The sequence below is a fragment of the Gracilinanus agilis genome, chromosome 2 (assembly GCF_016433145.1).
Source record: "Gracilinanus agilis isolate LMUSP501 chromosome 2, AgileGrace, whole genome shotgun sequence".
NCBI lineage: Eukaryota > Metazoa > Chordata > Mammalia > Didelphimorphia > Didelphidae > Gracilinanus > Gracilinanus agilis.
Genome location: NC_058131.1, coordinates 310,705,863 through 310,731,858, shown reverse-complemented (window position 1 = coordinate 310,731,858; position 25,996 = coordinate 310,705,863). Strand labels below are relative to the sequence as shown.

Below are 25,996 nucleotides of genomic sequence, written 5' to 3'. Positions count from 1 at the left end.
CTTAAGGGGACTTGTCTATGGCAAATTAAAACTTGAGACTCTGAAATCCAGACAGGAAAAGGTTTCAGCAAAAACATGAGATCACTTATGTAATCACAGGTGCAATTCTGTTTGAGGCCTGGTGACTACACAAACAAGAAAGCTCAAAGTCATCTCCATAGCTATGCCAGTTAGGGACAAAAATACAGAAGCAAAGAACGGACTGGCCACATGAAACGGAGACACCTCCTCCTGAATCTCCTGCCCCCATCTTGGCCCCACAGATCCTTTTGCTTACTGCATCCAATAGTACCTGGTATCAGAGAGGTTACTAGGAATTGCCGTACCATGAACTGGGTCCAGGGGAAGTAGTGGGGACGTGCTACAAGAAAAGAAGCCATTTCCGTGTGGTCGCTCTAAATTTGGTGCCCTACAGCAAAGCCCTGGTTACTCTAGGCTAGCTGGACAGAGAATGCCACTGTGAGACTAAGCTCAGCCTTAAGCTGATCTTGCTTCTCTGCCAGTAGATTTAAAGACTACAGAAGAATATCTTCACTTTTAACCTTTCCCCCCTCAATGTGCCCTTCCCACTCTCCAAAGAAATCGGTCTTACCCTGTCTTCTGAAGGGATACAGTCCCAAACTCATACCTTATACAGGGAACCTCATTCAGACTCTCCCAGCCATATCCTCTTTGGGGATCCCCCAAACTAGGGTCATTCTGTTCTGGCACTAGGCCCATTGTCCCTCTCTTGGTGTCATCTTCCTCACCGGACACCTCAAACATTCAATGAGGTTTTCAGAAAGAGCTGGCAGAGAAACCCAGTGCCCATCCTGGGAATGGCCACTCGGGCATCTGTGCCACTCCAGTAGGGCCCTGAGCTCTCCCAGGAACTGCTGGCACTTATCCTGGTAGGGCAAGCACAGGGGAGCCCTTCTCCACATCCAACCCCGCTACCCACCCAGGCCTCCGATGAGTAATCCATGACAAAGAAAGAAAGAAAAATCATAACAAGGGTAAAAATCATCTTGTATTCCCTGATTGTAAAACATGGACAAGGAGGACTGGGGGAGAGGGTGACGGGCAGGAGCATTCTCCCAGTGTGGGTGGTGACAGCTGATCTGCCCACCAGGGGCCCCATCCACCCAAGTTTAGTCCAGTCACCTCTCCCTGGAAATGGTCACTGCAAGTAGTATGAGGTCAACCCGTCAGACTGGAGCCCCTTCCCGCCATTCCACTGTAGCAAAGGCCACATCAGCACACCAGGAGGGACTCGTCATCACTGGCATCAGAAAGCAAGGAGTGGGGTGGAGGTGGCCCGTGGACACCTAGGGGCTCCTCTTGGCACGTCTGGGGCGGGCACAGGGAGCCGCCCGAGGAGCCGGGTTCCCGCTTCCGGAGGGGCAGCCGGCCTGGCCCCTCGCTCAGCAGGGGAGGGCTGGGGCCTCGAGGATCGCCCTGGGCTTGGAGCCTCTCGGAGACGCTCTCTGACAAGGGGTCTCTGAAGGCCTTTCTTGGCTCCGCCTGGACGGCAGCTCTGAGCTCCTTGTTCAAGTGCCTGGGCCCTAGGCCGTGTGCTACACAAGGGGGAGCTGCAGTGCCTGAGGTGGGGGACCCCAACGGTTCTGTTTCAGATACCAGGGCACAGCTGGAAGTCTCTGGTGGCCCCTCCCCCACAACTTGACCTACAGTCTCGGGGGGCATGGGGGGAGGCCCCGTAGAAGATGCGGGGGGGCTCAAGGAGGCGCCCCCAGCCCGGCGAATGATCCCATCCCCCAGCACAGTCTGTGAGGCACGTGAAGGCGTCAGCAGTGGGATCTGCCCTCGCGCCCGGGGCCGGTGGAACAGTCTGTTCCAGATGCGGCCCAGGCGGCGGCGGGAGGCGCTCCGGCGAGAAGTGTGGCGTCGCATCTGGCGTCTCATGGCCGTCCTGATGTTCTGCAGTACCGACGCCTGCAACACGACAGGAGCCCAGCACAATTAGCGGGGCCCTAGGCCTCGCCTCCCTCCCTCCCTGACCCCCGGGGGTACACTGCTTCCCTGACTTCCTCAAGGATCCCTGAAAGCACCACCTGGTCCGTGCCTCTGTCTGCCACCTCCGGTGGGTCTAGCCACCATTTTACTTTGAGACCCAAAGCCGACTTGACTCCGCAATATCACAGATAGGGGCAGAGGGCTGGGGAATGGGTTAAATATCCCCCCATTTTTGTTCTGAGCCCCCATTAATATTCTGATTCACTGCTATCTCCATCCCTACTAGAGCCATACAGCCTGGGTTTACTGTGTTGTTTTTTTTTTCCCATGGAAGTGGTCTGAAATGAACTCTCTTTGGAAAATCCCATAATACGTATACACACGGCCCAGCACTACCACCGGCCCCCCATAGATCAGGGAAGGGAGTCCAATATTAAGACCCAGCGTCCCTACCTTACCTGGGATGCATTGTAGACAGGAAAGTCCTCCACAGGGGGGATGAGGCCCTGCGCAATGAGTTGGCCATAGGATGGAGGGGCTTCCCTGCGAACAAATTCAGCCTCTAGTCGAGTCATCTGGGTCTCAAATGCCCTGAAAGTAACAGAACCTTTGTTATGGACATCTTTCCTCCCACGTCCCCAACCCACTAGCCCTATGAGCCCTCTCCATCTCCTAGTGCCAGCCCAAACGCCATTCACTTCTCAGCTCTTGATGTAAACCTTCTGAGGGACTTGGGAAGGCCACAGGATGATTGCCACAGAAATTCCTGGATGAAGGACTCTGTTCTGCTTCTGAGCTCCAGTCTCCTAGAGACCTAGGTGGCCCCTTTAGCCTAAGGGCTCAGCCATGCTTTGGTTCAGTGGTGAGGAATGCTGACAACCTCCCCTGCCTGCCTTCCCATTACACAGACACACACATTCGTCTTCCTACAAGACCTTCCCGAAGGAACGCCAAGTGCAGACTAATGAGAGGCTAATCCTGGCTCCAAATCTCCAAATGCCTATGATGGGAAGAGATGCCAGGAACGCAAACCTATCCGGAAGAAGGGGAAACCAGCATGTGGGGAGATCAAATAGAGTTTCCCCACAGGATCTCATAGGAACGGGTAGAGAGGCAAGAGAGGGACAAGCCCAGGAACACACGCGGGAGTTCCAGCCTCTGGTCGTACATCCCACCAGTTGGATCCAAACGCCTAGTGGCCAGCCAAAAGGGCAGCTCTGGCAGCAGCTTGCTTTCTTCCCCTCTTCTAGATTCCAGTTTCCTCAGTCAAAAAAGTGGAGAGAGTTGTCCCTGCCTAGCTGTGCTGTGCACAGGCAGAAGTGGAGAGGACATGGCTAGGATGTGCTCCATGGAGTTGGAAGTCAGAAGAAACAGAAGACAGTGAGGTAGCAATTAGATGAGAGGGCGGCTGCTTAATTTATTTTTTTGCATCAAGGACCCCTCTGGCAGTCTGGTGAAGCCTGTGAGCCCCCTTAATGTTTTTAAATAACTGAATTGAAATGCTAAATTTCAGGTAGAGGCAGATGAAAATGAAGATGCATTATGTTTCTTTTTTTTTTAATCCCTTATCTTAAGTCTTAGAATCAATACCAAGTATTAGTTCCAAGGCAGAAGAGCATATTATAAAGGCTAGGGAATGGGGATTAACTGACGTGCCCAGGGTCACAGAGCTAGGAAGAACATGAGGCCACATTTGAACCCAGGACGTCTTATCTCCAGGCTTGACTCTCAATCCACTGAGCCACCTAGCTGCCCCCTGCAATTGTGTTTCCATTCAAGTTCATGAGCTCCCTGAAAACCACCCACTGACTCCTTGATGATAGGGAGACTCTGGGTTCAAGATCCCCAACCTAAAGACCAGACTTCTAGCAGAGGGCCCAGGGCTGCCCCCTGCCTGCCACAGCCTCCAGGTGCTAACCTGTACTCCTGCGTGCGCAGGGAATAGAGCTTAAAGGCGCAGCCAAGGGCAATGACAAGAAGGAGCCCACAGACCAGGCTGCCAATGAGGGCAGCAGTGATGACCTTTCGAGGCACGGCTGCCAAACAGTCCCGCTCATCGCTGCCATCTTGGCAATCTTCCTGGCCATCGCAGCGCCACGTCTCGAAGACACATAGGTTGGTGCCACAGTGGAAGGTCCCTGGCTGGCAAGAGAAGCAATTCTTCTCATCAGAGCCATCGGGACAATTCTTCTGGTTGTTGCAGCGGTCAGGAGGTGCGTAGCACAGCCCGCTGCCCCCCTCACACGGGTACTCGTCCTGCTGACAGGCCGGACAGCCCTCCTCATCTTTCCCTCCTGGGCAGTGCCACCAGCCATCGCAGCGCTGCAGCTCAGAAAAGCAGCCCTCATCGCTGCCACATGGCTGCTCCCAAGGCAAGCAGTAGCCTTTGACCTGATAGGTGGCATTGAAGCCGTGGCCAACGCTGTGGGCTCGGGCGTGGTAAGTCACTGTCAGTTGGCCCTCGGTGGCTTCCACGCTGACCAGGCGGTGGTTGCTGCGGTAAGACAGGGTCTGCAGCAGGCGGTCTGCACGCTCCCCCAGGCCGTCGTAGACCTGCACATAGTCATCGTAGCCCAGCTGCAGCTCCAGCTGCAGGAGGACACGCCGGGCGTCCTGAGTGTCCACAAGCCACGTGCACTGCAGGTCGTCAGAGCCACGGTCAGCCCCAAAAAGGTCAGGTGAGGCAAACGAGCCATAGAAGTTGCCCAGTCGCCTGCCGCATGAAAGGTCAGGGCAGTAGGCTTCGTCTGAATTGTCACCACAGTCCTGAGTCCCGTCACAGCGACGCTCGGTGGGCAGGCAACGCGTGGAACGGGCACCGCTGCAGGGGAATGTGCCAGGGGGGCACAGGCTACGGGGGAACTCTGTGGGTAAACTTGAGCAGTTCTTCTCATCTGACCCGTCTCCACATTCGTCCATGGCATTGCAGTGCCAAGGGCCCGGGAGGCATTTGCCATTGCCACAGAGAAATTCATCTGGTTGGCAAGCTGCCTGGCCCAGCTTTCCTGCAGGGGACAGGACATGAAGGAAAGAAAGAGGGAAGTATCAGTTTGGGTTATGCCACTTACTAGCTATGTTACCCTGGATAAGTCATTTAGCTTCTCAGAACCTCATTTTTCTCATCTATAAGATGGAGACAAAAATCACATTATCTACCTCACAGAACCATTCTGAGGATTAAAGGAAGCAGTGGGTGCCAGTGTGAACTGGCAACATCACTAGAGGGACTTGCCCTTCAGGGATTAGGTCATTAAGGAAAATTTGGGGTGCTGGAGGGCCTGAGGAAAGGTTACCACCGTCTGCCCATCAGAGATAGCATTTTAGGGTGGCACATGTTGGGGAGGTGGGAAACCATAGAGCTAAGTTCTACGGAAGCCAAGTGAGAATGGTTAGGGTTGGGAAGGGGACACCTCAACCCATTCCTTTTTCCCCCACCCATCTCCAGTCGTAGACAGATACCCTGGCCATGCCATGCTTTTCTCTGTGGGCAAGCCCATAACTACCTCGGATGTAGGACAGGCGGAAGCCCTGGGCCTGGCCCGAGCTGGAAGCATCTGAGTGGAAAAAGATCCAAACGTGGTCTCGGGCTGAGATGAAGGCAGGGGGGATGGCCGAACCACAGATCCGGTAATCATCCCGGCGAGATGATGGGCCCAGCATGAGCCAGTCCGTGGTGCACTGGTGGGACTCTTCCACATCAAAGTTTCTGAAACTAGGGCAAGGGAGATGAGAGACAGGTGAAGAAGGTCTGGCAAACCATGGGCAGGGAACATGGGGTCAGATAGGGTGACTCACATCCCTGGAAAGGAGAGGGAGGCATAGGGCCAGAGAAGAATTTGAACTTTGAGGGTTAGAAGAAGTCAACATCTGAATTAAAACAGAACTCAGATTTCCTTTTTACCTCTCTACTCCAATCTCATGCTCTCTACCTCCCAGCTCAAAAGCAGGAGCAGCTAAGTGGTACAGTGGATAGAAAGCCAGGCCTCAACACCAGAGCTCCTGGGTTCAAATCTGGCCTCAAACACTTGCTAGCTATGTGATCCTGGGCAAGTCACTTAACCCCCATTGTCTAGCCCTTAGTGCTCTTCTGCCTTATCAGTCTAAGATGGACGGCAAGGGTTTTAAATAAATAAATGAAATAAGAATAAATAAAAAAATTAAAATAGCTATGCCCAAGGTCTCCCTGCCAATAAAAGACTTGGTGCCCCTAGTCTAGAGTAGCCTAGAGTTCTGGGAGCCTAAAGGATGCTAAGGAGAAAAATGGAACTTTATCTCTCCCAGGCAGAGACAGCCATGTACCCATGTGTGTACTGTGTGTCCTGCCTCTGAGTTCCAGAATCAGAGTTAAAGAAAACCTCAGAGACCACCTAATCTAAAACAAACCTCTACAAGGTACCCCAAAGGGGTCTTCTAATCTTTGCTTGAATATCTCTAGTGGAGAACCCACTATTTCCCAAAGTATCTCATGCCACTTTGGGATAATGAACTATTGGGAAATTTTCCCTGACATTAAAACCAAATTTGCCTCATATAGCTTCCAGCCACAGTTAGTTCTGCCCTCTGGAGACCAAATGGAGGACATCAAATCCTTCTTCTCCATGATAGCCCTCACATACTGACACCCTCTGTTGTTCTTCCTTTGTTGGATTCTAGGGTCCATTCCAATCGAACCTATCATACTAGGATTCTCCTTTCTCTCTGACAAACTCTACTTAAAATTCCCTCCCTCTAGGAAGTCTTTCCAAACCATCCCTACCCATTCGAGGCAGCACAGAAACACATAGCAGACCTACAGTTTGTTAAATGCATGACCCCACAAAGATGAAGTCCCCCACAGAGGACCATGAGAACAGGGAAGATCTATGCTCTTCAAAGTAAACCAAGCTAGGAAAAAATCTGGGTGATTTAGAATTCTGTTAGAATTCGAGATGGGAGGTCCTGGGTTCAAATCTAACTTCAGACACTTTCTAGCTGTGTGACTCTGGGCAAGTCACTTAATCCCAATTGCCTGCCCTTCAGCCTATGGAAATGATACTCAGTATTGATTCTAAGCTACAAGATAAGGATTTCAAAAAGAAAAGAAAAGGGAAGGGAAGCAGAGGAAAGGGGAGGGGAGGGGAGGGGAAGAAATCTGAATTGAAAAATCCTAGTTGCTGGATCTGTCCCACCTAAACCAATCTTATCTTCCCCTAGGGGATCTTTTTGAGTACAGTGGCCTCCCCATGCTCCCTCCCCTCCCCAGGCTCACAACTCTTACTCTTTCTATAGAGTGTCACTGAAAGGCAAGGATTCAAGTGGCAATTTCTTTAAAAAAAAAAATACATCAGCAAAGCATGACGTAGCTGGAGGCAGGTCAAAACTCCTTAGCAACCCTTCAACACCCAAGGGACCCAGCACATGTGCCCATAGATTTCCTTGCCACCTGGCTTGAGGCACTGCCCAGATCTCTCTCATCTCAGACACCCCATGTTCTCCCAGTTCAGTCTTCCCACTCTAATCCACGACACATTTATGCTATGGCCCTGACCCACACCATTCCAATCCAAGACAAAAGCTGCCAACAGCTGGAAAGCACTGCCTTGAACATCCTCAGAGGGAGCCAAGAAGGAAGGCCTCCAGACACGTGTCCCATACTGAGAATGCTAGGCCAGCTGGCTGCCCTCTCATGTGAGAGGAAGAGGGGAGGTGGGGGAGGGATGGCAGACACCTACACGCGGGCATGTGTGGGCCTCCATCTGTGTCCGTGTTGACAAAAATAGTGTGTGCTGCAGTGAGGAAAGAACATTATTTGGAGTCAAAGGACTTGGGCTTAAATCCCAGATCTTTTCCTACTTGTGAGAGCCCTTGCTCAACCTCTATGAGCTTCCATTTCCTCCTCAAAAAAAATGGATCAGGAGACCTCTAAGTTCCTTCTCCTTGACCTTAGGCTTACATACCTATATAGATCCACACAGATCTGTTTGGCCAACTCCCTGTTCTGTGGTGACCCAGTGGATGGAGCCCTGGGCCTAGAATCTAGAAATCCAGTCTCTTGATAGACACTTGATAGCTGTAGGACTCTGGGCAAATCACTTAACCTCTGCCTGCCTCAGTTCCCTCAACTATAAACTACAGACCATAATAGCACCTACCTCTCAGGGTTATTGTGAGAATCAAATGAGATAATAATATCTGTAAAGTGCTTATCACAGTGTCCTTCCACATAGCAAATGCTTAATAAATGTTTATTCCTTTCTTCCCCTTTCCTACAAAAGCAGTCAAGTGAATATTGTACAATGATTAACTGTGAAAGACTTAGCTACTCTTAGCAATACAATAATCCAGGCCAATTCTGAAGGACTTAGGACAAAGAATGCTGCCCACCTCCGGAGAAAGAACTGTAGGAGTCGGGATACAGGTCAAAGCATACGATTTTGCACATTAGTTTATCGATGTTTTTATTTGGGGGGATTTGGTTTTATATAAGTAGTCTATTCCCCAAAATGACCAATATGGAAATATGTAATTTAAATGGAATTATGTAAAAAATATGTAAAAAAAATACATATAATCCAGATCAAATGGCTTACCAGCTCTGAGAGGGGGGAGGAAAATAGAGGGAGGGAGACAATTTGGACTTTCAGAAAACTATGTTAAAAATTGTCATTATATGTAATAGGGAACATAAAATATCTTTGAACAAAATAGGGGGGGCACCAAGGGAGTGAAAGGATCCACTGGACTCGGAGAAAGGGGAGTCCACCATCTATAGGGTCAGTCATAAGGTGGCGAAATGAGGTTCAGACCACTCATGAATATCAGCATGCCTTTTCCTAGGTTCTCCCCTAGCAAGTTCCCTTATTAAGCCAACCACAGCCCACTCCCCTTGATACAGACACATGCTTCCAGGCCCACAAATGGCAGAAGCATAGGTCCTCTGGAGCCAACACCAACGTTAGCTGTATGCACTGGGGTCTATGTTTTGTGCCTCTGACCCCGGACATTTCTATCCAGGAGATACCATATCAGATGACGAGTCATTAGGAGACACGGTAAAAGCTAATTGGTGTCCAAATCCATCTTTATCAATTTAGCTGAGGCTGGTCCTATTGACCTCTAAGTGCATAGACAGAAATAAGGACTCCGTTGTCAGGGCTTCCCTAGTTTGAGTGTCCCAAACCACACAGCCCTGAGCCTTGGTAAATAGAAGTCTAGACTGTCTCCTTAGAGAACATCCCTGAAGTTGATTGATACCTTGCAGGCCTCAAGTAGCCAAATGGATTCCAAGGTCTGTACTCACTAAATTCTTCATTATCCACACCTCTCCCCTGATCCATTCACCTGGTCTGTGTCCTTAGCTCTCCTCGCTCAATTTTATCTGACCATTTTGTAGAGACTTTCCTCCCCAAAGTGCCCCCACCAAGATCTAAACAAAAGGAGGCTCTAGGACCTTAGCAACTCAGCTCATTTCACCATCATTCTCAGCATATGCAAAATTATAAAGAGGATTCACTCATTTCCTGCCCAGTTCATGGCATAACCCAGCCATCAGTCAGGGCGCAGGAATTGCCTAATGCTACTACTGTAGCTGGATGACCAGTTCCTGAGCTCCAGGTCCAAAGGCTGATTTTAGCAGACATATGAGGGTATGGGCCAACTTCCTATCCACATCAGTTAAGACTGATCTTTTTTATAAGGTTTAGAAGACCCCCCACTAACAGAGGGTTTCCTTGAAATAGGGAGGCAGCTTGTGTTTCCCAACACAGGCAGCAGTTGAGTTAGCAGATGGTGCTGAGCAGAATAAGTCACAGCCTTATACACACCCGCTGCCAGGAAGGTGGCTGTGTTTGCTGGCAGCCATGGGCAGTGGTGGCACCTAACCTCAGCAGCCCAGGATGTGTGCAAATGCCAACCACCCCTTAGCTGCTGGAGAATTTCCATCCCTGTGTATCCAGACTTCACAGAACACCAGAACAACCATTCCACTCCCATCCCTACAGCCCAAAAAGCAAATTTGAAAGTCCTCAAAGTCAGGTCATATTGAACTCCCATCCCTCCCCATCATGCTCCTTCTACTTCCCTTGTTGCCAATTTTATAGTTGGGGAAATTGAAGTTTATCCAGAATCCCAAGCCTGATGCAAAATGCTGCTTCTTGACCCCCCCAAATGAAGCAAAAGACCTTGTCATAGAAAAAGAATTTTCTCTGAAAGAAGCAGCGATGGCTTTCTTTCATTCCTCACCCAACAACTCCTGCATGAGGCTCAGAGTGCTATGATAGGTATCCTCTGAGACCCCTTAAATTTCAGCTATTCCCCCAAAGAGCACAAGACAGACACGATTCTAAATAAAGTTATTTCTCTGTTTCCTCTGTTTCCCCAAATGCAGATAGCCCAGGAATATTTGCCAGAACAGAGCTGGGGGGGGGGGGAACATCCCAAACCAGGCTCCAGGGGCTGGACCTCTCCTTGAAGTAGTGTTATGGGGGAGGAAGGAAGGGAAAGGGTGTCTTGCTCCCTCTCAGGACTTCTCCCAACTTTAGCAGGTTTTAAAGGATTAAAGGATCTCTCACTCAACCTAGGGAGCCTCACCTCTTAAGCCTTAGGAAAGACCCAGAACAGGTGCCAAGGTTACTATTTAATGGCCATCATTTGAGTCCAATGGCCTTTGAAATACAAGAAGTCCTTAGATAAGAATATTCCCATCAGTTGAGTTGGGCCCTCCTTTCCAACATATATAAGTAGAGGTTCATGCCCAGATGAGTTAGGATGGCCCACTAGAAAGGACATTAGATTTAGAGGCAGAAAACTTGAATTCCAATCTCAACTCACCTCTTCACTCCCTAGTGTGACTCTTGGTAAATAAATCCCTTAATCTCTCTGGATTTCAAAATGAGTGAGTTAGACTAGATAATTTCTAAGATTCCTTCCAGTTTTACACCTATAACCATATGATTGTCCATGCAAACATCTAAACATAAGAACCTATAGCTAGCCCCAAGATGTTCCAGGTTCTACACTTTCCAAGGTGGCTTCCACTGATCCTTGAACAGGCTCTCTCTTCCAAGACTTAGAGATGGAATTTAAGGCCTTAAAAGCAGAAACTGGCTTGCTTTCCTCTTTGTATTACCAAGGCCAAGCCAGTGCTTGGAACACAGTAAGCAATTAATAAATGTTTGATGATTGATTAACTAGATCCCGCAGCCTTTCTCCAGCCTCAGGGTCCCCCTCCATACCTGATGGTGATCATGTCCCCATGGTCCCCCTGGATGTACCAGCTGCAGTTGGTGCCTGGTGGATAGTTGAGGGGCCAGGATGGACTGTAGATGACTCCACGCCGCTCTGTGTGCTGTTCCAGCTTCCCGCTGCAGGCAGCTGATGGAACAAAGCAGAGAAAGCAAATGAGCTGGGGTGGCTCAGAGATGGAGTCAGGAATTCTAGGGCCATTCCTACTAAATCTCAGACTCACACAAAATGGACTGTAGCTTCAGGCCAAGGAGTGAGAGATGATGTGTAAGACAGAAGGTCTCAGACTACCACCCTGCACTTGCACAGGGCCCAGACCCAGGAGGTCCCATACCAAAGCTGCCTGTAAACAGTGGAATCTGTCTCTTCACATGGCTAAATCCAGCCTATTTCCTTCCCACCACAGGAAAGGTTTGCTTTGCAAATAATACCAGATGAGCGAAGCAACAGCCAAGAGGCTCAGGACTCAAAATTCAGGAACTGGAGGAGCACTGACCATGGGTACCAACATTTAATTACTTCCCGTTCCTGCCTTGATTCCTACCTCCTCCCACATGCCTACTACCAGACATAACTTCACTTTAGAGACAAAAAGGCACAACTCAATCTGGCTGAAGAGATACAACTCATACATATGAAACAAAGGTCAGAGAAGACAAACTAATGATAGACTAAACTGATTATAAAAAAGTAAGACACCAGTTTTGTCCCCTTGAGAAGATATTAATAGTCTATATGGAAATTATATACAAAGACTACAAATTTACAAAATGATAATAGCATTTATATAGCACTTTAAGATTTGCAAAGGCTCTTAGAAATATTATCTTAGGGGGCAGCTGGGTGGCTCAGTAGCTTGAGAGTCAGGCCTAGAGATGGGGGGGGGGGCGGGTCCTAGGTTCAAATTTGGCCTCAGAGGCTTTAAAAGTCTGTCTTCCTTTGATCCAGCCATACCACTGCTGGATTTATACCTTAAAGAGATCATAAAGAAAAAGACTTGTACAAAAATATTCATAGCCGTGCTCTTTGTGGTGGCAAAAAATTGGAAAATGAGGGGGTGCCCTTCGATTGGGGAAGGGCTGAACAAATTGTGGGTATCTGTTGGTGATGGAATACTATTGTGCTCAAAGGAATAATGAACTGGAGGAATTCCATGTGAACTGGAATGACCTCCAGGAATTGATGCAGAGTGAAAGGAGCAGATCCAGGAGAACATTGTACACAAAGATGGATACACTGTGGTACAATCGAAGGTAATTGACTTCTCTACTAGCAGCAATGCAATGACCCAGGACAATTCTGAGGGACTTATGAGAAAGAACATTATCCACATCCAAAGAAAGAACTGTGGGAGCAGAAACACAGAAGAAAAACAACTGTTTGATCACATGGTTCAAAATGGGGATATGATTGGGAATGTAAACTCTAAGCAATCACCCTAAGGCAAATATTAATAACATGGAAATAGGTATTGATCAATGACACATGTAAAACCCAGTGAAATTGCTCATTGGCTACAGGAGGGGGTTGGGGGAGGGGAGGGAAAGAATATGAATCATGTACCATGGAAAAATATTCTAAATTAAGTAATTAAATACAATTTTTCAAATTAAAAAAAAATTTGGCCTCAGATACTTCCTAGCTGTGTGATCCTGAGCAAGTCACTTGCCCCCCACTGCCTATCCCTTACCACTTTTCCAACTGTATTAATTCTAAGATGAAAGTTAAGGGTTTAAAAAAAAAGAAATAAAAATATTATTTCATTTGGTCTTCACAGTGGTAGGTGCCAATGCTATCCCCAGTTTACAGATGAGGAAACTGAGACAGACAGAGGTTAAGTAATTTGCCCAGGGTTACACAGCTACTAAGGGTCTGAGTAATAGACTTGAACTCAGGTTTTCCTGACTCCAAGCCCAGTACTCTATCCACTATGCCACTTAACTGTCACTAAATATATCAATATACTTAACAATGTATAATGAACATTAAAACTAGACTGGATCAATTTGAATCCTTCTTTCCTAACACCAAAGCTAATAAGGCATAGTGCTATTGTTGTTCAGTCCTATTCAACTCTTCCTGACCCCATTTGTAGTTTTCTTGGCAAATATACATCTTCTCCAGTTCATTTTACAGATGAGGAAACTGAGGCAAACAGGGTTTTTTGTTTTGTTTTGTTTTTTATCTAACAGGGTTAGATAAGTGACTTGGCCAGAGTCACACAGCTAGTAAGTATCTGATACCAGACTTGAACTCAGGTCTTCCTGACTCTGGAGCTGGTACTCTATCCACTGCACCACCCTAGCTGCCCCAAGGCACACTGGACAGGAGTCAGAAGACTTCTTATTCCTGGTTCTATCACCTGCAACTCGTGTAGCTTTCCAAAAGTCCCTTAATCTGTCTGAACTTCAGCTTCCTCAGTTCCTTCCTAGATCACACAGTGTTCTCATAAAAGTACTTAGAGAACTTCATAGTCCTCTCTGTGTGCAGGTAACATCATTATTAGTGTTGACTCTCACACTCACTTACCTTGGGAGAATCACTTTGCCTTGGAATCTTGAGCCTTTTTAGGTACTTGTTCCATACTGTGTACTGGAAGGGCTCCTAGAGGTCATGTAGTCCAACTCCCTCATTCTACAGGTGAATAAACTGAGACCCAGAGAGGTCTAAGATCACACAGCTATTGAGTCTCTAGATCAGTTCTCTCCTCCATAAAATGGGGACACCATTACATGACCTACCTACCTCAAGGGGATATTATAAGGCTCTAGTGAAATAGCTAATATTTAGATAGTATTTTAAGGATTGCAGAGGGTTCTCCATATAGTATCTTATTTGATCCTCACAACAACCCTGTTAGGCAGTTACTATCATTATGCCCATTTTACAGATAAGAAAATTGATAGTTTGAGGTAAAGTGGCTTTCTAGTAAGGATCTTGAAGCTAGCAAATGACTAAGGAAGGATTTGAACTCAGGTCCAATCCATCACTCTATCTACTATTTATTTTATTATCCTATTTATTATAATAATGCATGAAGAAATATCTTAGAAAGCTAAAAATGATGTATGACTATGAAAGATGACTGCAATTAAAGCTTGGAAGTACCAGTTAATAGAAATCATATTCAATCTGGCAGAAAAGATGCTGGAACACATAGTGTCCACCATATTAAAAGCCCAAGACTATATCTAGGGAAAAGACCTTCGAGGACACATGCCCAGAAATAGAAAATGTTATTAATCTTTTCCCTCATCTATAAAATGAAAGGAATGGCCTAGATATCCTCTAAGGTCATTTTGAGTTCTACAATTATGATCCTGGGGAAAAATTCTCTAAAGTTAATTATAAAAGAAAGTAATCAGCATGTCATGATCAGGAGATCCAAGGAAGAGTTGTGAAGTTTCACATATTTGCTGATCTGGCCAGAATATTTTAGAACATCTCCAGTGGCCAAGTTTCTCAACACTGAGAGAAAAATCAGATGCCACACAGATTACAGTTTCCTTTGTAAACCCAGACACTGATTTTAAAGGGTTACAATGAAGCCCCCTGAATTTCTACTCTCCACTTTAATTCTCCAGGAGAACATTTTGATCCTCAACCATCACAGAGGCTGCAGGTGTGGGCTCATCTCCACTTACGAGGTGCAAGAGAGGGACATGAAGAGCGGGGAAAACAAGAAGAGAAGAACACCCCTGAGAAGAGATAAAGAGGGAGAAAGAGAGGAGGGAGAGAAAAAGAGGAAGGAAGGGAGACAGAATCAGAGACAGAACTGGTGGAGTGAGAGAGGGAAGAAGGGAGACAGTCAGAGTGGGGGAGGAAGAAAGGGAGGGAAGGTGGAAGAGGGAGATGGGGGGAGGGAGACAGACTAAAACAGAGAGAGACAGAGAGAGACCAGGACAGAGATAGGAAGGGAGAGAGAGCATTCTGGAAACCTCAAGTGGGTAACCAACTATGTCCCAAGCTTGCTCTTCCCCTCACTGAACAGGCTCCTTCTACTGAGACAAAGCCTGCCAAGCCCAGAAGAAACAAGCTTCAGAATCAGCAACACTGTTTTTGTAGCACAATATAGAAAGTAACTCAATAGACATGGATCCAGGATGACCAAAAAGTTCAAAACTCCCTTCTGGCACTTGCTACTCCTGTGACCATTGGCAAGACCTTTCACCTCTGAGCCTCAGTTTTCTGTCCCCTTTGTTTCAAAGGGTAAGAAGGGGACGTGGGACAGCAAGATGCTTTAGGATATGCAAGGCCTCAGGAAGAGGCCACCGGATCCCTAATCTCCTTCAGTCACCATGGTCCCAAGTCTTAAGTTATAAGAAGTATAAATTAGCCACTGATCCTTCCAGACTATCAGTCTGACCAAACTTCATTTAAGACAGACAGTCAAGGGTCCCCCAGCTGCTCATTTTGGTTGGCCAAAGCACAAATAAATAAATAAATAAATATATATATATACACACACACACACCACACGATTTTTAATAAGTTTCTTCAACTTAACACATCCCAAGGAATCATTCTGGCCAGAAAAGCTGAGATGCTGAGCCCTCAGAAAGAAAAACAGGTAAGGGAGGGGCAGGGAGCATCTTAGGGACCCTGTATCCTGGAGCCCATGCAGTCGGACTTGGTGCAAGGCCTTGCTTTTCTCTGGACTCAAGAACCCCAGATACATAATGGGGCTTTTGGTACTGAACAGCATTCAAAGATTAGAAAAAGTGTAAAAGGTGAGAGAATACTGCTAGGGAAGATAAAGAACAAGTCAGACCTGTTTATAATGCAATTTGTAAAAGCAGTTTTGAGGCAGCAGATGGCTCAGTGGATTGAGAGCCAGAGCTAGAGAAGGGAGATCCTGGGTTCAAATCTGGCCTCAGATACTTCCTGGTTATGTGACCCTGGGCAAGTCATTTAACTCCCATTGCCTAGCCCTTACCCTTCTTCCCTCCTGGTTCCAATACACAATATTAAGTCTAAATGAAAGGCAAGGGCTTGTTTTTTTTTTTTTTAATGGAATTTAAGAACCCTTTAAACCTGAAAATTCTGAAATAATGGCCACTTTTGCCCCAACGGTGTCTCAGGCAAAAAGGAAAAGCATATGTACATGTAGGTTTCTGTTAAAAAGTCAAAGATTAAGAGCTGGAAAGGACCTTAGAGGTGATCTCTATCTCTCTCATTTTACATTTGTGGAAACAAACTCAAATTGGGTAAAAATGACTTGCCCAAGTTAACACAAATTGCAAACAGTTTAACCAGGTATCAAATCTAGGTCCAAACCAGGTCCAATCCAAATCCAAAGGGTAAGGGAGATTGGGGAAGCCAGGGGACAACTTCACTGGCTCTACTCAAGCCCGACACAAAATCCTCACTTCCGTGAGTTATACAAGTCAAGTGCTTGGCAAGTCCATCAGGGCAGAGTTCAACATTGAAGTCACTCCTTTCCTTTATTTCCTGGGCCAAAGAAACACTGAAGCAACACAAGTTCCCATTTCCTATCTCTAAAAATACTTAACTGAAAGCCCTGATCACACACAATTGGCTGAAATGATTTTCAAAGAGGAGGATCAATATTTGAGCCCTCAGCCTTCGGTTCTAACTCTTGACTGAGACAGCAGCATGCAGGTAAGAAAACTTCAACACCTTCTCCAAGGGGTTTGCCTTTGCTAGGAGATTTTCCAGACATATTTATCTTGTCTCCGCCAAAGTGAGGGGCTCACTCATACACCTCCAGAAACCTGATCATTCACAGGAACTCACAGGAGTGAAGAAAAGGGCTTAGAAGCCCATGAAAAGTGCTTCAGGCCATCAGACACAAGACTATTCCTTCCTGCAAGTGTGTTCACACCTTTCTGACCAAGAGCCCTATTTGTGACCCACAATTCCCTGGTGTTTCTAAATTCAATGATCCTCCACCACAAGGATGCACTGGCAGATAAATGCTGAAGTCCCAGATGTCTCTGCAACTCTCCAAAACACCCAGTGCTTCCTGGAGCAAGGGTAAAGCAGACTAGTTGACTCTGGAGATGTTGGCTGAGGACCTTACCCACAGACTAACTGATGGAGAGAGTCTCAGCTCACTCCAGAAAGAGCCGAAGAGTTTGTCAAATGGAACATTTACAGGAGATTAGTTAGTCACTGTTGATTTTTTTAAGTTCCTAAAATAATTTATCAAAAAGATGCTCTCAAGAGACAGTGGTCAGGGGCAGCTGGATGGCTCAGTGGATTGAGAGCCAGGCCTAGAGATGGGAGGTCCTAGGTTCAAATCTGGCCTCAGACACTTCCCAACTGTGTGACCCTGGGCAAGTCACTTAACCCCCATTGTCTAGCCCTTACTGTTCTTCTCCCTTGGAACCAATACACAGTATTGATTCTAAGATAGAAGGTAAAGGTTTAAAAAAAAAGAGAGAGAGAGACAGTGGTCAAATTGTTCAAAAAGCCTACATGAAAATATTATAAAGATTTGATACAACTGTAAAACAGAGAAACCACAAAAACATGGCCACTAAAATTGGAAAGGGGAAGTAGCTTCAAGAGCAAGGGCTCTTAACTTGGTTTCTATGGTTAGATGTCACAAATTTAGATGGGGAAAAAAATCACATATTCATTAACCTCTAACTGAAATTTAGCATTTCCTTCAATTATTTAAAAATGTTTTTCTGGAGGCAGCTAGGTGGCTCAGTAGATAGAGTACTAGGCCTGGAGTCCAGAGGACCTGTGTTCAAATTTGGCCTCAGATACTTCTTAGCTATATGACCCTGAGCAAGTCATTAACTCCATTTGCTTAGCCCTTGCCCTTCTGTGTTAGAGATGTTACTAAGACAGAAAGTAACGGTTTAAAAAAATTTTTTTTAATTATGGAAAGAATTTCCTAGGCTTCACCAGACTATCAAATAGGTAGAACCTAAAAAAGCTTCTGACCTAAGGTTTAGATTGAGAGGGATGTGACGCATGCTATTCTTCATTTTCATAAGTGTCAAAAAACATTATCAAAGTAAGGGAATTTGAGTTAGATACTAAAGAGAATCAGGGAAAAAAAAATAATTATAGCTAGAGTTAGTGGACCCTATTTTGCCTTAAAATGAGATATAGAATATCCTTTAGTGGAGACACTTTTTTAAGTAAGTTTATTTATTTATTTATTTAGAATGTTTTGCCTTGGTTCCATAATTCATATTCTTTTCCCTCCCTTCCTCCCAACCTCCTCCAAAAGCCAACGAGCAGTTCCACTGGGTTTTACATGTGTCATTGATCAAGACCCATTTCCATATTATTAATATTTGCACTAGAATGATCGTTTAGAGCCTACATTCCTAATCATATCCCCATCAAACCATGTGATCAAGCAAATGTTTTTCTTCTGTTTCTGCTCAGTGGAGACATTTTTGAAATGAAGATTTGCCTACTTCTTCAAAATCAATTTAAAATAAGCAGCCCCAGACATAGTCTACAAAATAAAAGTACTAAAACACCTGCAGTTCAAAAAGAGGAGAGTGGAAAAGCTCACACATAATTCATGGGCCCCCTATATCTGTTGTGAAGCCCAGAGTCCCAGAGAAACTTCTCTGAGCTTCTCTCAAAAGAAAATAGTTCATGATAATTGATCTCTTAATCAGATTTTGGGCTCCTGAAAAATCCTGCTCTCTAAGAGCCTCCTCAAATCAATGTGGACACACTGAAATCAGAATTTGGCAAATCAGGAAGTGAGTCGGGTGGAGAGAAGTGGAAAATAACCAGCCTACACCAGCTTCTGCTATTCCTCCTTCCCCTCTTTTGACAGGCCTCCCTGTGCTACAAAATCTTGCCCAGTGCCAAGCTCACAAGAAATACTCCACAACTAACTGCCACTTGTGATTGGCTGATTCTGACTTGGGGATAGGTAATTACTTATATACACATTTGACTGTGCAGATGCCTTAGGGGTTACAGATACAAAGCTTTCATTTAAAAAGAAAAAAAAGAAGACTTCAATTTCTCAGTATTATCAGTGCTGAACAGGGACAGACGGGAAAATACATTCCGAGTCAGATTCTGTTCTGCTCAGACTCAGGAAATCACCTAATGGGGGATAAAAGAGCAACATCAGCAGCAGAGGAAGTAGGAAGCTCAATCCCCTGGAGGAAATGAGAAGAGAATCTTACCTAAGGAAGGAACTGCACTGCTGAGCCTCCCAGTTAAGAAGAGATTCACTGCAAGAGACACAAAAATAGGATGTTACCAGCCTTATCTTATTCCCCAAAGGCCACAGACAGCAGGACTAATGAGGTACGCCCTGGTCTAACTAGGACCATGTGCTTTGCTTCTTAAAATCCTGCTTTAAAATTAGCATGTGAGTGTGCGCATGTACCGCATATGTATGTGTGTGTGAAATGCACGCACACACACACACATTTATAGACTATAGAATATAGCCACAAAATCTAGCTTTTATATTTATATACACACATATACACATCCCCACAGAATATATATCCACATATACAATATGTCATCTCCACACATAGAGGCACACACAATATAGCGTATAGACACATATGTATGCATATAGACAATCTATCATAAACTGATAGCATTTATACATACATATATGCACAAACACAAAATATATAGCATATACACAGAATACAGCCTATATACACACACACAATATCACATATTCACGTAATACAGCCTATATACACACATCCAATAGATCACATATACATATAATATAGTATCTATACATCTATCCATGTATATACACACACAGAGAAAATATGTCAAATATACACATACATACAATATAACCTATATATTTATATACACATTTATATATATATCATATATACACATTATATCATATATATATATATAACTACTTCTTCTCTCACCCTCACAACATCACTGTGAAGTAGGCAGCGTGTATATATAAATAGGTATGTATATATGCATATGTATATTTATAAGGCTATAAATGGCAGCACAGGTGCCCGGCTGCATTGAAAGGGGGAGGTCTTCACCGAGAGCTTCACTAGCATGTGTGCATGTGTGCAAGTGTGCACATTCACACCCAAACAGACCTCTGATTTCCTCAGTCGAGGGAGCTCCTGATGAGGAGTTCCCTCGATGCAAATGGGCACCTGCACTGCCATTTATAGCTTTAGAGAGTAGCCTGAGACATTTTGAGGCAGAGTGATTTGATCAGGTTCTCACAGCCAATATTTGCCAGAAGGAGGATGTGATCTCAGATCTTCTTGACTCTAGTCAGCTCTCTCTTCATTATGCCAAATTCCCTTTTAATGCCCCTCACCATCCCACCACCCCTGTTTATACATTCTTCTTCTTCTCATTTCATAGGTTACTGAGCACACTATAGCTAGGTGGGATGGAGTGCCAGGCCTGGAGTCTTGAGTTCAAATTCAGCCTCAGATACTTACTAGTTGTATAACCCTGGGCAAGTCATTTAACCCTGTTTGCCTCAGTTTCCTCATCTGTAAAATGAGCTGGAGAAGGAAATGGCAAACCATTGGAGTATCTTTGCCAAGAACATCCAAATGGTTGAGGAGTTGAGCAACAACAAGGACAAGGACATTGAGGCCCAACTGGAAGAATGTTCTGACCCAAGGTTTTTGCAAAACTAGCCCCTATAAACCCAAGTTTCCTAAGTTTCCTGATGAAGAAAATCCAATGCTCTTTCTACTATCCAGCAGGGTTAATGGAAGGCTCCCCCTTTCTTCACCTTCACCTTCACACACAAACTCCCAAATCCAAATACCTGTTAATTTCTCTAGTTCCATGGAGAGGACTCTACTTCCCAAAGCTGCTCTTTCAAGGGTTTTCTATTACAAAGGTCAATTAATTGGTGGTGGTCAAAACCAGTTACAAAGTGCTGCTACCATTTGGTATGTGAAAAAAAATCAGCTGACCCAGGAAAGGCTCCCAGCACAATCCACCCCCCTTCTCCCAAATTCTTGCAGCAACATGAAGGTTCCTCTCTTCTACAAGACAGCTGGTTCCCAGCAGCTATACCCCAGCCTGCCCCCACAGAACCTCTTTCATCTTCCTAAGCCCCTAAGTGACTAATTGAAGATATCTAGCTTTCTCCTGCTATTACCCCTCCCCAAACACACTTCCTGCCCAGTTAGGAGGCTTTGGTGGTATGGAATACACCCAGGTAAGTGTTCACAGTCTGCCTGGGGGAGGCAAGTCTCAAACCTGTAAAACAATTAGAGAAAAGCACAGGACAAGATGAGAATAAGAATTAGAATTGATTTCTCCCTCCTCTAAGCACCTCCCACCCCACCCCCAGCTCTTCTTTTCTTTTCCTAAGCACTTTCAATACTCTACCTTGTATTATAGTTAGTTGTCTAATCCCCAGCACCAGGCTGGAAATTCCTAGAAGGCAAGCCCTATCTTGTCTCAGTGGGCAGCATGATGCTAGGGATGAGCTAACAAATACTTACTAAGTGCTAAAGAGTCCAGCCTTAGACTTTGATTGGGCCTCCCTGCTTCTCCCTCAACTTTCCAGGGAGTTCATATCCTCTTTGGAACTGATCCTGGAGACCTTGCCCTTGACTGCAATGCTTTTGTTTTCTCTTGTTTTTCTTGTTTTTCTCTTTTCTTTCTTTCTTTTCTTTATCCCTACTGGTTTCAGAAGCTGAACCCAAAGGACTGAGCTTTTAGATAGACCTTTAAGCCTTCTTGGCTCTTTAGGTTCAGAGATCTGATAAATCATAGAATTGAGTGTCTGACTCCTGGCACCTGTTTCCCTTCTTCCTTTCCCCATCCCATCCCTCCAGACAACAATACATTTTCTAGGGTTAAGATTATAAACAACTTTAGAACAGGGATTCTGTCATTTTTCATCATTCTCTATCCAGCACTGACTCAACTCAGTTCCTTGTATACATTAGACCCACAATAAATATTTACTGAACTGAATTATAAAGCAAAAGAGAATACATATAAATTCAGAAAGAATATGCTGAAGTGGAATAACTAAGATTACATATAAAAGAAAAATTTCCAATCTGACTGAGTGGTATTTAACTTCTAAGATAGTCTAGTTACACAGTGATCCAGAGATGACCAAGATCAGCTGTAGGCTGGAAACGTCTCTATTCCTTTATGATATTCCCATTCACCCCTCCCCTCAAAAAATTGTCACTCGCAGAGTTCCTAAGGGTCAGTATAAGATTGCTCAATTGAGTACTGTGAATAGATCTCATTTGTCTTTTCTATGATCCTACCTTTCTGTGGTCATTGTCAGGCTTTTAGAAGGTTACCCCAAATCACTTATTAGTTAAATTAATTAGGTTACTATCACCAATGGGAATGCATTTTTTTAAATTCACATACAACTGAAATTTTTTTGATTACCCCAAATATAGAATTGGTACAGGGTGTGGGTAGTCATGAGGAGAATCAGACCAAGGTAGAAAGGGCAATCTGATCAACCCTTGAACCTGCAGATTCAGCTCATACTAGGCTTGAGTCTAAATCAATGTAAAATTTTTTCTGAGGACCTAAAGAGGCAATCCTCCCAAAACCAAAATAACATTTTTGTACAATCCTCCCAAAACCAAAATAACATGTTTGTACAAACCCTACCTTAAAGTTAAGGCAGTTTTGTGTGTTTTTCCAGTTACAGAAGGGAACAATCATTCTCTTAACCCAATGGCTCCAACCTGGGGGTGTCCAATTTGTCTGATTCTGCCATTCTCCAACTCCAATTATTCATAAAACTCCAGGCCATTTCCCCTTCTCTTCCCTACAAAGACCTTTTCCATCTAGGTCCCAGAGAGAGCTTTGAGCTCTCCTTGTCCTCACTCTAGCTCTGATAACTATTCAACCTGTTTCTGTATTTAGAAGCTTTAGAATACTTATTTAGAAGTATCAGACAGGAACTCCCTGTGCAGAAGTAGAGATAGAGAAAAGGAGAACTTAAGTCCTATCCCTGTAAATGGCACTGATTGTCTAATTCAACAGCCACCATCTAACAGAGCTACATCCCCAGGAAGACTGGCCATGACTCTGACCTCTATTCTCCACTCGACCACCAAGTACAGGGTATTCTTACTATACCTATTGACCTGGAGTGTCAACCCTCTTCCTGGGTTTCTAATAATAATACCATTCTCAGTTTATAGAAACAAAGTCAGAGTAACAAAACAAAGCAAGAGAAAGGAAACCAAAGGGAAGGACAAAAGACTAAATGGCCCAGAGTAGAAAGGAACAAGAGTGGGGCATGGGGGCAGCCAATAGGTATTTATTTTTTAATCTTGGTATCCCCTGTAGGGAGTACTAGCATACAGTGGGTGCTTAATAGACATCCAAGAGACCTGAAACAGAAACAGTTCTCTCCCCAGTCCTAAAGGGTAGGAAGAGCTTTGTTAAGGGTAAAAGAATCACTTCAATATGAGCCTAAAGAGAAAGACTGAAAGAAATGTAATTATCATCTTTTTCCTGTCCTGTTTTTAAGAAAGCAAAGAAAAATCCCAATCAGAGCTATAGAAGGGGCAGGGCAGTATAGCAGCAAGCAGCTTCCAGACCCAGGCAACAAGGAGGAAGAGCAGCAAGATGCAGGCCTGGCAGTACCCCCAAGGGGTCTGATCTGAGTGGATGATGTCAGCAATGCCAGGTACCACACACACCACAAGAGGGCTCCTTCAATTGCCCAGAGAGCTTTACTCTCCTTAGGTAAGATGAGTCAGCTCCCAAAGTCTGGACTTGACAGCTTCAGGGCAGTTTCTAAAGTCAGAATTCAATTTGCTTATAGGGAGTTTGGTTGAGATGTTTCCCACCACCCTGAGAAGGTGAAGACTGTAGGAAAAGGCGAGGCTTTGGGGTTCTTAAATTTTGGTAGTTGGAAGCACATTTTTTAAAGAATTTAACATGAATTTTGAGTTTTCAAAATCCAAACAATGATTTGGAGGGGGAAGAGGGCAGGGGATGAAGTGACCATAGGGGAAAATATAATCCCAGCAAAAAGATACCTAGAAAGAACTCTCAGATTCCCTTCCTGTCTCCAACTGAGAAAGCCCTCCAAACCTACTGCAGGACCCATCACCACTCCTACACACTCTCTGACAGTCAGATCTCTTAGTACAAGCTTCTTTGCCAAATGTGCCTGGAGACAAATGGAGAACAGGTCATTTGAGGTCATTTTAGTACAAAAAGTTATCAGTCTGAAATACTCTTCATTCTGTTCATCATGTGGAAGTCTTAGAAGTCCAGCTCGATGCAGGGCAACCCACTTAAATCAGAGACCCTATTTAAAGGCAGGTGGCACAAAATGGGGCCAGTTTTAACTAGGCCAACCTGCAAGAGACCTCCCTCCCCAGGGAACAATTTTACTTTATCTGGGAGATCACCAGCAGCTCAATTTTAAGGGAAATTAAGGAAAGGGACTGACTGACAAAGGAGGCTGAAACAAAACCCACACATAGCTGAGTCTGTAGTTCTCACCAATTCCTGCTTCTAGGACTCCCAGTACTTTCTTCCAGTCCTGTCCCATGCAATAATCCCTCAGCAGCAGCTGCCCCTCCCCCACCCCCTATACACAACCGGCTTTCAGTGAGCCCCTCTTCCTTGCGTTCTAATGAATGCTGGGTCTGAGAGCTATGAAGCCTCAGGTTTTAGCAGCTGGAAGCCAGTGTATGGAATCTCTACAGGGTCTGAGATCTAGAGTATTGATGGTTGTTCAATGAGGCTGTGGGATTTGCTACAGACCCCAAACCCTCTTTAGATTATGGCAAAGTCTCCAGCTTGGGTTGCCTTGAAACCTAAAAAGTCTTATCTGTGACCTCCTACCCTCGGGAAAAGCCGACAGGGTTGGTGAAAGATGAGTGCCAGGGCAAACCCAGGCCCCTAGCTTCAACCTTCTGGGATGAACCTCGGGCTCAGTTCAAGTGGCACCACTACCTAGAGGGAAGCAGTTCCTAAGAGCTGGGAATTTAATGGGTTTTTACCCTTTCACCCAGGCCGGGTTGCATTCCTGTCGGAGGAACAGCAAGCAGTCTAGGCTTTAGATTTCCTCATCTTCTCCCCTTCTCCCCACACCAACCCCGCCCCCATCTCTAGCCTAAGAAAGCTCTACACTCCAAATAGCAATAACCTAGGTGCCCAGAGCAAATGGGGTAGGGGGTACAGTAGATGGGGGGCAACCTCAAGCGAGTCTCCAACTTCCGGGGACCAGGGGAGGAGGAGCCACGGGGCAGGTGTGCTAGGAGAATCGGGGTGGGGTGCGGGAGAAAGAGGGGAGCAATTCAAGTCTTTTGAGAATCTGCTCCCCCACATACACACGCATATGCACATACACGCACACACACGTTCTAGAGCCCTGGGTCTCCCTCTTCCACACACAACCCCACGCCCCACCCGAGCTGGACTCACCCAAGCAGACCACAGCGAACTGCGCCCGGGCGCTGGGGCCCCCCTCCAGTCCGGCAGCGGGTGACTTCTCCATGCTGGAGTTGGGGCAAAGGCTGGACAGCCGCTTCCTGCAACTGCGGAGGCTTCTTTGTGCAGAGGCCCGGGGGCGCCGGGGGGCCACATCCGCGGCGGCCGCGCCGGGCCCGGGCTGGCTTGCAACTGGCGGCTTCAAGGACGACGCTGCTGCTGCTGCTGCTGCTGCCGCTGCCGCTGCCGCCGCCGCCGCTGTTGCCGCTGCTGCCACCGCCGTCGCCGCCGACGCTGCTGCTGCTACTGCCGCTGCTGCTGTAGCTGCTGCTACGGGGAAGAAGGGGAAGGAGCTGGAGGAGCCGTTGCCCTGGAGGAGGCACCCTGCGTCCCCGGCTCGGCCAGCCTCTGTCCGCTCTCTGCTGGCCCCCAGAGCCGCGGCTCG

At 45.9% G+C, this 25,996-nt stretch overlaps 1 protein-coding gene across 1 annotated transcript in view; it reads right to left on the bottom strand.

Annotated features, from left to right (window-relative positions):
- Positions 1-991: 991 nt before the first annotated feature.
- LRP3 (LDL receptor related protein 3) overlaps positions 992-25,996 on the bottom strand; it is a 29,896-nt gene continuing 4,891 nt past the window's right edge. Inside the window, 8 exon segments of the mRNA XM_044661451.1 lie at positions 992-1,932; positions 2,412-2,544; positions 3,872-4,958; positions 5,457-5,665; positions 11,166-11,304; positions 19,314-19,361; positions 25,546-25,738; positions 25,740-25,810. Coding sequence (XP_044517386.1) covers positions 1,234-1,932; positions 2,412-2,544; positions 3,872-4,958; positions 5,457-5,665; positions 11,166-11,304; positions 19,314-19,361; positions 25,546-25,738; positions 25,740-25,810 — 2,579 coding nt within the window. The 3' untranslated portion in view covers positions 992-1,233.